A 9664-nucleotide genomic window follows, 5' to 3' on the forward strand; every position below is an offset into this window, starting at 1 on the left:
ATTTACTGAAATAGTCCATGACAACCAGTAGATATTTGTTTCCGGCCGTACTGGTTGGGAACGGACCTGCAACATCCATTGCGACTCGTTCTAATGGTGATCCCACGTTGAACTGTTGCAGCCTACCGCGACTTTTGACTTCAGGACCTTTAGCTGCCATGCACTTTACACAATTACTTATCCATTCTGCTAATGAATCTCGACAACCAATCCAGTAGAACCGTTGTTTAATCTTCTCTAAAGTTTTTGTAATTCCAAGGTGCCCTCCGCTAGGGCCATTGTGATATTCTTTCAATACTTTCGGGATCATGGACTTCGGTACTATGATCAGCAGACGAGACTGTTTGCCATCTTCGCTTTCCCAGGTACGAGGAAGGTATCCATTAATGAGGTTTATGCTGTTCCATTGGGCCCAATATACTTTTGCAGTTGAACTCTCGGCGAGGAGTCAAATCATCTTCAGGTTCTATATTCAGTAATCGCACGTTGATTATACCTTATTTTCCTTCTGATTTCGAGCAATGTTTACATTCCAGTGGACAAGGGCGACACGATAATGTATCCGCATTTTTGTGGTGAATCCCCTTTCGGTGTTCGTTTTAAAGTCGTAATTCCGTAAGCTTTCGATCCATCGTGCAATTTGGCCTTCCGAATTCTTAAACTGTAATAACCATTTTAATGCTGCATGATCAGTCCTCAGCAAGAATCGTTGCCCATAAAAATACTTGTGGAAATGTTTTACACATTCCACCACAGCTAGTAGTTCTTTTCGCATCACACAGTAGTTTTTCTCTGGTTTCCCGAGCACTCTGCTGTAACACCCAATTACTCCTTCTTGCCCGTCGATGAGCTGAGCCAGGACACCTCCAATTTAATAAGCGCTCGCATCTACAAAGTTTAGTTTAGTTGTTTAAGCTACTCAAACGCTTTTTCTTGTTCCAACTGCCAGACAAACGGGCGATTCTTCTTTGTTAAATCATGTAAACTTCTAGCCACGTTCGCAAATCCAGCTACAAAACGGCGGTAATACGTGCATAAGCCGAGGAAGCTGCGAAGTTCATGTATGTTGGTGGGTCGAGGCCAATCTTTAACTGCTTTTTTTCCCTCCTCGGTGTGAATCCCCTCAGTTGACACTTTATATCCGAGATATGTGACCTGCTTCTTCAATAATGAACACTTTGGGATTCAAGCGTAATCCGGCTGATTCTATTCGCTGAAAGACTTCCTCTAGATTTTTCGGATGCTCATCAAAACTTTTTCCATGATGATAATGCCATCAAGATACACCAAACATATCTTCCAGTTGAGTCCTTTTAACACATGTTCCATCAGTCGCTCGAATGCTGCAGGCGCATTACATAATCCAAATGGCATCACAGAGAATTCCCATAACCCGTCGCCCATACTGAAAGCGGTCTTTTCACGATCGCATTCATCAATTTCGACTTGCCAATATCCACTTTGTAGATCTAATGTAGAAAACCATTTCGCTCCAGACAAGGTGTCTAATGTATCGTCGATTCTCGGTAGAGGATAACTGTCTTTCTTTGTGACATCATTCAACTTCCTATAATCTACGCAGAAACGGTTGTTACCATCTTTCTTTTTAACTAAGCCTATAGGTGAGCTCCATGGGCTTATTGAAGGTTCGATTACACCGTTTTTGTGCATGTCTTCAATAATTTTGTAGCATCCTCATGTTTTGCTAGTGGAACCCTACGCGGAGCTTGTCGGATTGGCTTAGCGTGTCCGGTATTTATGCGATGTTTGACAATGCCGGTTCTTCCAGTGTTGTTTCCTTCGTTTGCATATATGGATGCACATTTTTCTAATAGTTTTTCCTGCTTTTAGTTTTTCATTTCTATGCACCTCGTTCAGCAAATTGTTTAGGAGTGTAGGATTTATCTGCTGCGGCTCAATAGTTGTGAACGTTCGCATCGTGATATTGGCTCTGGCACTGTCCAATTACTGCTCCTTTCTAAAGGCTTATAGGCGTGTTGAATTCATTCACTACTCTGACCGGAATGGTAGTGTCTTCTCTAGTTTTCATAAGTGTTCTTCCTATCAATATGGGCGTATCTATTTTTGTTGGTTCCACAATCCACAATTCCTCAGTCCCACCTCCTCCATTCACTTTAGCCCATACCACCGCCTCAGATTTTGGTGGAATACTCTGATTATCATCAACAATCACCTTCTTACTTTCAACGTCGTCACATATCCGGTGTTTATAGGCATCTCCATGTTCTGGCAAAACAGCATTTGCTTGTTAAAATCCAAAGTAATCCCGTGATTAATAATAAAATCTACTCCCATTATAATTTCATCCGTAATTTCTGCTGGTATGATTAACTACCAGGGTACCAATTATCACTTCGCAAACCACTTTTCCCGTAACAGCTGCTTCCTCCCCAGTGGCCGTTCGAAGCTTGCAACCGACTAATGGTTCAACCGTTCTTCTTATCACATCCAGTCGGATAATTGAATGTGTGGCACCAGTATCCAAAGTAAGCGTTGACAGTCTTCCATTTAAGATACCGGTGATAGTAAGATTGTTGACATGGCGACCTATTTGTGATATCGAGATGACGGGGCAAATAGTTGTGGAAACCAGTTTATGCCCCTTTGAACTGTTCCGTTTTAGCTTAACGACTTTTGAGAACTGGATACTCTGTCCTCGTTATCTGTTGGTTGTTTCCGTTTTGATGGGTTTACTTTTATATTGCAATTTCGAGCAAAGTGACCCACTTTTAAACAGTTGAAACATCTGCCTGCTTTATTTACTCGCGGTGCAGCAATTGTCTTCAGAGTATTCAATATTTCTTCTATCAGCGCCGGTTGTTCCATTTCAACTCTTTATACTTTGTGTACTGGTTTACTTAGTAGAGAAGCTGTTCTCTGTGAGGGCGTGCGAAACCGTTTCAGCAAACATTCTTTTTGGCAATGCATATGTGGCGCGTTTGGTGTCCACATCACGAAATCCATTTATGAAACTTAGAATTTTCACCCTCTCAATGTAATCCACAGGTGCATCTGCATTTGCCAAATGAGCCAGTCGTACTATTTCAGTTGCGAACTCTTGCAATGACTCGTTCATTTTCTGACACCTATTTTGCAGTTCGATCTGGTATATTTGTTTCCGGTGCTCACTACCATATCGTCTTTCTATCGCACTCATCAAAGCCTCATAGTTGTCCCGTTCACAATCTGGAATAATCTGAAGGATTTCTGCCGTAGGTTCTTTCAATGATACAAACAAGGACGCCACTTTGCCCGCTGCATTCCAGTTATTGGCCATTGCTGTTTTTTCAAACTGAAGTTTGAAAATTTGAAATGGAATACTTCCTTCAATCTTGGATTATTTGTTGATAGTGCAGGGCCATGCAGTTGCAGTTCTCGCATACGATTACTCAATTGAAGAACTTCTGATTTTAAATTTTCTTCGTCATTTTTTAACGTGCTTAATTCGTCTTCAAATTTTGAAAATTTCTCTTTCCCTTGTTTTTGTACTTGTGTAGTATTTTCTGTAATCTGTTGTACCAAACGATTTTCTAACTGCGTATTATTTTCAGTCATTTGTTGTGTAAGGCGAGACTCTAACTGTGATGAATTTTCAGCTATTTGCGTCATTTGCTGTGCCAGATGATTTTCTGTTTGCACTGCATCTTCTGCCATTTGCTTAATAGCTAGTAACAGCATGTTCATGTCTACACTTGATGATATTCGTTGTTCTTCTACTTTTTCTTCTACCTTTGTACAAGTTTCTGGGCCACCAAATTCAAATTCGTCCACAGTAATTCCATCCGCTTCCATTGCTTCACGTAATCGTGCCTGCAGATACGCCTTTTATCCGCTTATCGGCAAATTACGCTCCTCCAGTTCCTTTTTTAATTGCTGAATTCTCAATCCCACTTCTGACACCAGGGTTATTGAAGTCTGTTTGCAACTGACATCTTCCGCTATTTGAGGTGAATGATTTAAAAAGTGTTACATCGTCAGCATATAATAAAACTTTTCAAAACTTAACAACAGACGATATGTCATTAATAAATAACAAGAACAGAATTGGACTAAGATGGCTACCTTCAGGAACGCCTGACGGAACATTGATTATGTCAGAAAGAGTATCGTTAAATATGATTTGTTGAATTCTATTACCTAGATAAGAAGCAACCCAGTTTAGTAATATTGGTTGAAAACCAAGAAGATCAAGTTTATTCAAAAGAATTGAATGGTTTACTTTATCAAAAGCTTTACTAAAATCTGTGTATATAACATTAGTATTCTCATTCTCCCTAAAGCCCGTTGATACATGTGATACAAATTCAAGTAAATTAGTTATTGTAGATTTCTCTTAACGAAAACCGTGCTGAGAACAAGAAATATATATACCTTGCTTTCTATATATATATATACATACATATACAAATGCTTAAGCTAATATTTACAATGTGAATGCTTATGATTAGAAGTATGTAGTTATAGAAATATACTTAATTATAAGTTGAAGAGTATGAAATATATAGAAAACTGTGATAATGATATTAGGTTGATTTTAGATAAGGTGCTTTAATTGGGCTCTGGAGATGAAGTTGGTGCTATTTTTTATATTGGCAGTTATTGGTTCTTGGAGAAGTTTCGAAGGAGAGGTGACGATGAAATCTTGTCGTATGTTACACAGCGTAGGACAGAGGTTTAATATGTGTTCGACGGAGTTTGGTGAACTTTTGCATAGCCGGCAATCAGGCATTAAGTTCGGATCAAGAATATGTTGGTGAGTTAAGATACAGTGTCCTAAGAGAAGTCGTGTGAAAATTTTGATCTCCAGGATGCTGCATGCTGAAGAGTATACTGCTTTTCTATGATCGGGGTTTATGTTTCGATAGCAATTGTCAAAGGAATCCCATACCGCTCTCGCTTTAAGCTTTGAGTAGTTTTTTACAAAACGAAAATTGTCGTTGCGTTCATAAGTTTTCACGTAAACGCATGGACTACGACTAACGTTTTTTGTGCCAGGAATCCACATTAGCTTAACTATTCTTCTGCTATCAATTAATTTGTCACGAATTTCTTTGATTAGAGGACTACTTTTGGATGTATTTTGAGCGGCTGTGATTGTTCCAAGGCTGTCGGTACATATAATATTACAAATTTGCTTTTGTAACTCGATGTCCATTGGAAAGCTTCTTTTATTGATGTATGCATCAGCGATGAAGACAAAGCATGGCGATAAAAGTATCCCCCTTTTTAATAATTTTCGAGTTTTCCGAAACCACTGCATAAGCGGTGTTGTGAAAGTTTTTGAGCCATCTGTGTAAATGAATTTCCATCCTTCTGAGATGAGCACTCTTTCGCGATGCATAAAGAGTTGTATATATACCTCACCATTCGTGGAAGCTTTGTTTTCTCTCATTAAATTGTCTTCTATAACAGAAGAGGGAAAAGTCCATGGTGGGTGCTTGCTAATCATCGAAGGCTCAGGAGTTAAGAGTATATCAATTTCATGGATATACTTTAGGACAAGGTGTATAGCTGAAGGGCTCGTTTGCGTCGTGTGGCCGACCGTGCGTCGTTGAGCAAATTTGCAATAGCGCCTAGATATATATTTGGTATTATGCTTATGGTGCTGGAGGTTGGAAATATCCTTAGGTTGATAGTCCGTGAGGATAAGAACTTAATTATATTTAACATCTCAAAAAGTTTTTTCCCTATAGATTAACAATGTTTTTTGGACTTAAACTTAGAATCGAAAATAAGTCCTATAATTTTAATTTCATTTACCGTAGGTATTCTTATCTTCTTAAAGGTGATGTTAATATTATTACAGTTTCTTTTACGACAGACGTGTAAGATGTTACATTTATCTAATGACAACTTAGCGTCAGATGTGAGAGAAAAATTAGATATATTATTAACTATTTCCATAAAAGTTAGTTTGACGTTATTCAAATCAAGATGTTTTGAAAATATCAGAATATTGTCTGCATACATACAATGTTCTACTAGGTACTTTGATAGTATCTGGCTGATTTCATTATATGTGTGACTACTAATAAAGGGGAACCTTGAGGAGTTCCATTTTCTAGCGGAGAACAGTGAGAGAAAATATTGTGAACTTTAACCCGAAATTTACGATTAGTAAAAACATTTTTGAGGACATTGTATATTTTATATAGTTTTAGAACTTTGTGAAAACCGACACGATCGTAAGCTTTTTCAAAGTCTAAGCTTAAGCAATAACGTGCCCCTTGTTGGAAATAACTTTGGAGCAATGGTCTCGAAGAGTAAAAGGGCGTCGATTGTAGTTTGGTATTTTCGAAAAGCGATTTGGTTTTGAGTGATTAGAATTTTCTTTTCTGCGTAGCACATCAATCGTTTGGATTTTCTACGTGATCTTTCCTAACATAACAGCGAAATAAGTCTATAGCTCATACTTTCTGATGGGGATTTCGGTATTTTAATGATTTCAGCTATATTCAAACTTTGAGGATATATACCGTCTGAAAGTTTTTTTTTTTTTTTTGCAAAAATTAACTATTCCATTTGTAATGTCTTGTGGAATGTTTCTTAGCATGTCATATTAGCGTCTTCTATCTCGCAAGACCTGTTGAGAAGAGGTTGTCGGATTGATATTTTCAGTAAATTCGTTCAGACTATTTTTCTTTGCCCTTATGGTTTATCATTTAAAAATAGCTGTTTATTTCATTCTTTTTGTTCTTTGTTCTTTTTTTTCTTACCTCGGCACTCGGCACTAGTTATTTCACCGGCAAAAATATTTAATTAGAAAAAATACCCAGTTCGGGTTTTGTTTTAAAGTAAAAATTGACGCTGCTAAAAGAAGGGGGCTCGTCCTCTCGATCGGTCGTTTTTGATGGTTGGGTAGTGTAGAGTTGTGGTGTGATGTCCGCTTGTGTGATATATATTCATGTGTAGTAGCGTGTGGTGTCTTCATGTGGGATGTCTGTATATGTGGTGTCTTCATATGTGGATCGCGTTAGTATGGTGTGTTGTATAGAGGGGAGAGCTAACTCATCTAGCCATCCTGGCCCCCTAGGCGAATATTAGCCTAGCAGTCGCTGCAACGCTGCTAAGGCCAGTGGAGCGGCGGTTTGATGTACGATGCTGCCGACGCCGCGGGGATTCTTCATTCTGCAACGGCCCGTTTTGGGGTGCGATGCAGCATGGTGTGGTGCGGCCTATTGCGCAGTTGGCATAGGGTGACTGATGTGCACTCTTGTGTGGTGTGTTCCGTGTAGCGTTGCTAATCAGTTCAGGCAGAGCCCGTGAGCTTGAGCAGCCCTACGGGTGCTGAGGGCGCTGGTAGTGGGCCCGTGCCACTACGAGGAGCAGTCGCAGTGTTGGTTGCCGCTGGGGTTAGTGACGCTGGAGTTGCTCTAGGTCGTGGCACTGTTATAGCTGACCTCACCGTTGGCGTTGGCACTGCTGGCATATCCACATCCATTGTAATCTGCGTGGGAAGAGTAATATGGTTAGAAATGTGTGTCATTTATCAACGAGGTTTTTACTTGCGGGTTTATTACGTCGGGTTTTTGGTTATTTTATTTGCGTTACGGTAGAATGGGCGGTTTCGTCAATGTGTGGTAGAAAACATAGTTTCACGAGCGGTCTTGTTACTATACAGCTTTGAGTGTGGAGATCAACGCCTGGTACATGACCGTCGGAACCGTAGTATAGTTTTTCTATGCGGCCAAGCCGCCATTCGGTAGCGGGTAGACAGTCATCATGGATGGTTACACAATCTTCAAGCTTTGGCGCGTATTCTGTATACTTTTTGAAGTGGGATTTAAAGCTTTTTACTGCTGATTGCCATAAACCACCCTAATGAGGAGCGCTTGGGGGGTAATTTGCCAGTTAATACCTTGGGGAGCATATCTTTGTACCATCTATAGTGAGACTTGTTTGATAAAATCCACAAACTCCTTTTCAATGGCTCTTTGGGCTGCTAGGAATTTTTTACCATTTTCGCTCATCAGTTTTGATGGGAAGCCGCATCTCCGACGAAGCGAGCGAATGCCGCGAGAAAAGCCTCCTTTGTCAGATATCTACACAACTCCAAGTGCACTACTTTTGCCGTAGAACAGACAATGAGATCCACATAGCCTTTACCTTAGCATGGGCGCATTTATCTGAAAAGACCCAGCAAAGTCGACACCTGTAACTGTGAAAGGCAGAGCGAAGTTGCAGCGTTCCGCTGTGTTCGCAACTTCTGCTTATGCATAGTGCAGATCTTGACGGATTATAAGCTGCATTAGGCGATGTTCAGCGTGAAGCATAAATAAGTTAATATAATTGAGGAGTAATGTGCCAAGTTGGGATTTCACTTCTATAATTAGAGAGTGGCGTTCGTTGTACGTCAGGCTTGAGTTAACAAGCCTACCATTCGCACGAAGCAGACCTTTCGTGTCCAAGAATGGGTTAAGAACCAAGAGTGAACTCCTTTTATCAATGGGTTTTGATTTATTAATAATGAGAATCGCGGCTGAAGTAGCGCGTTTGAGTGGATTCGATTAGTGCGACCCTTGCCCTTTGGAGTTCTAGGTGGGTCACTGTATCAAATTGGTTAGATTCTGGGTGAATTCCCTTAATTTTATTTTTAAGTCGCTCTATGAACTTTAGCATGTAGGCGATAACTCGAAGGGAACGATGAAAATCGCCCAAGGATGTCACTATCACCCAATGTTGCGTGAAGGAGTAGATTTTTCGACTTTCTGGGGCAATTATATTGGGCATGGGCGATTTTGGCCAAGAATCGGGAGATTCTGTTAACCATCGGGGGCATTCCACCAGAGGGTGGTGGCGGTAAGGTGATGTGGCTTGCACCCTCTTGTACCTAAATCGGCAGGATTGTCAGCACTGGATAGGTGTCGCCAAGTGGCTGACCCCACTAAGTCAAGTATTTGTGACGTACGATTAGATGTGTACATTTTCTATGCGTGTAGTGGTTGTTCCAACCGGGCTGGAATATTTTCCGAATCGGGCCAGAGATGCAATCCGTATTTCTTCATATTTAAGTGGGCCTGCACCAAGAAAACCAATTTTGCGCGTAGTAGGGCGCCACAGAGCTCAAGTCGTCTACCTCGAGCGTTATTAGAAGAGCCACGCCTTAGCTACTAATAAGTGGCTTGTGGTCGCGTTATCGCTTTGTGTGCCTTCTCAGAGGCGTGACAGAAGCCGCGTAATTTCTACATTGTGTTCTGGGGAATAGAATAGAAGTGGCGATAGCCATCCTGCGGGGTCAAAAAGTGTTGCCACAGAGGAGATAATTTGGCGTTTTGTAATGGCGGATACTGCAGGTATTGACTCGGTAGTGTATGAAAACTGGTCAGATATCGCATTCCATTGAATTCCCAGAGTCTTTGTTGTACTTTCCTTTTCGAATTTAAGGAAATTAGTATCCAACAAGTTTTCTTTCGGTATATGTTTTACTATATCGAAATGATTGCAGTAACCTTTTTCAGTGGAAACCCTGCGGTTTTGAGGGCTCTTATAACCTGTGATAAGAATTCGTATGCGTTCGTGGAAGATTGTGACTTCCAGACAAAATGTCGTGAACATACGCTTGCGTTTTTAACAGCTGGGTTGCCAGAGGAAATTCTGATTTGGTGTTTTCTGCCAATTCGTGCAGTGTTCGAATGGCTAAGTA

At 40.5% G+C, this 9664-nt stretch overlaps 1 protein-coding gene across 1 annotated transcript; it reads right to left on the reverse strand.

Moving 5' to 3' along the window:
- Positions 1–1135: 1135 nt before the first annotated feature.
- Positions 1136–1671, reverse strand: LOC108976447 (RNA-directed DNA polymerase homolog). The gene is given in 2 exon segments (XM_018945562.1): positions 1136–1263; positions 1266–1671. Coding segments are annotated over 2 exon segments (534 nt in total).
- Positions 1672–9664: the final 7993 nt, after the last annotated feature.

The sequence above is a fragment of the Bactrocera latifrons genome, unplaced genomic scaffold (assembly GCF_001853355.1).
Source record: "Bactrocera latifrons isolate USDA-ARS-PBARC rearing strain unplaced genomic scaffold, ASM185335v1 scaffold_765, whole genome shotgun sequence".
NCBI lineage: Eukaryota > Metazoa > Arthropoda > Insecta > Diptera > Tephritidae > Bactrocera > Bactrocera latifrons.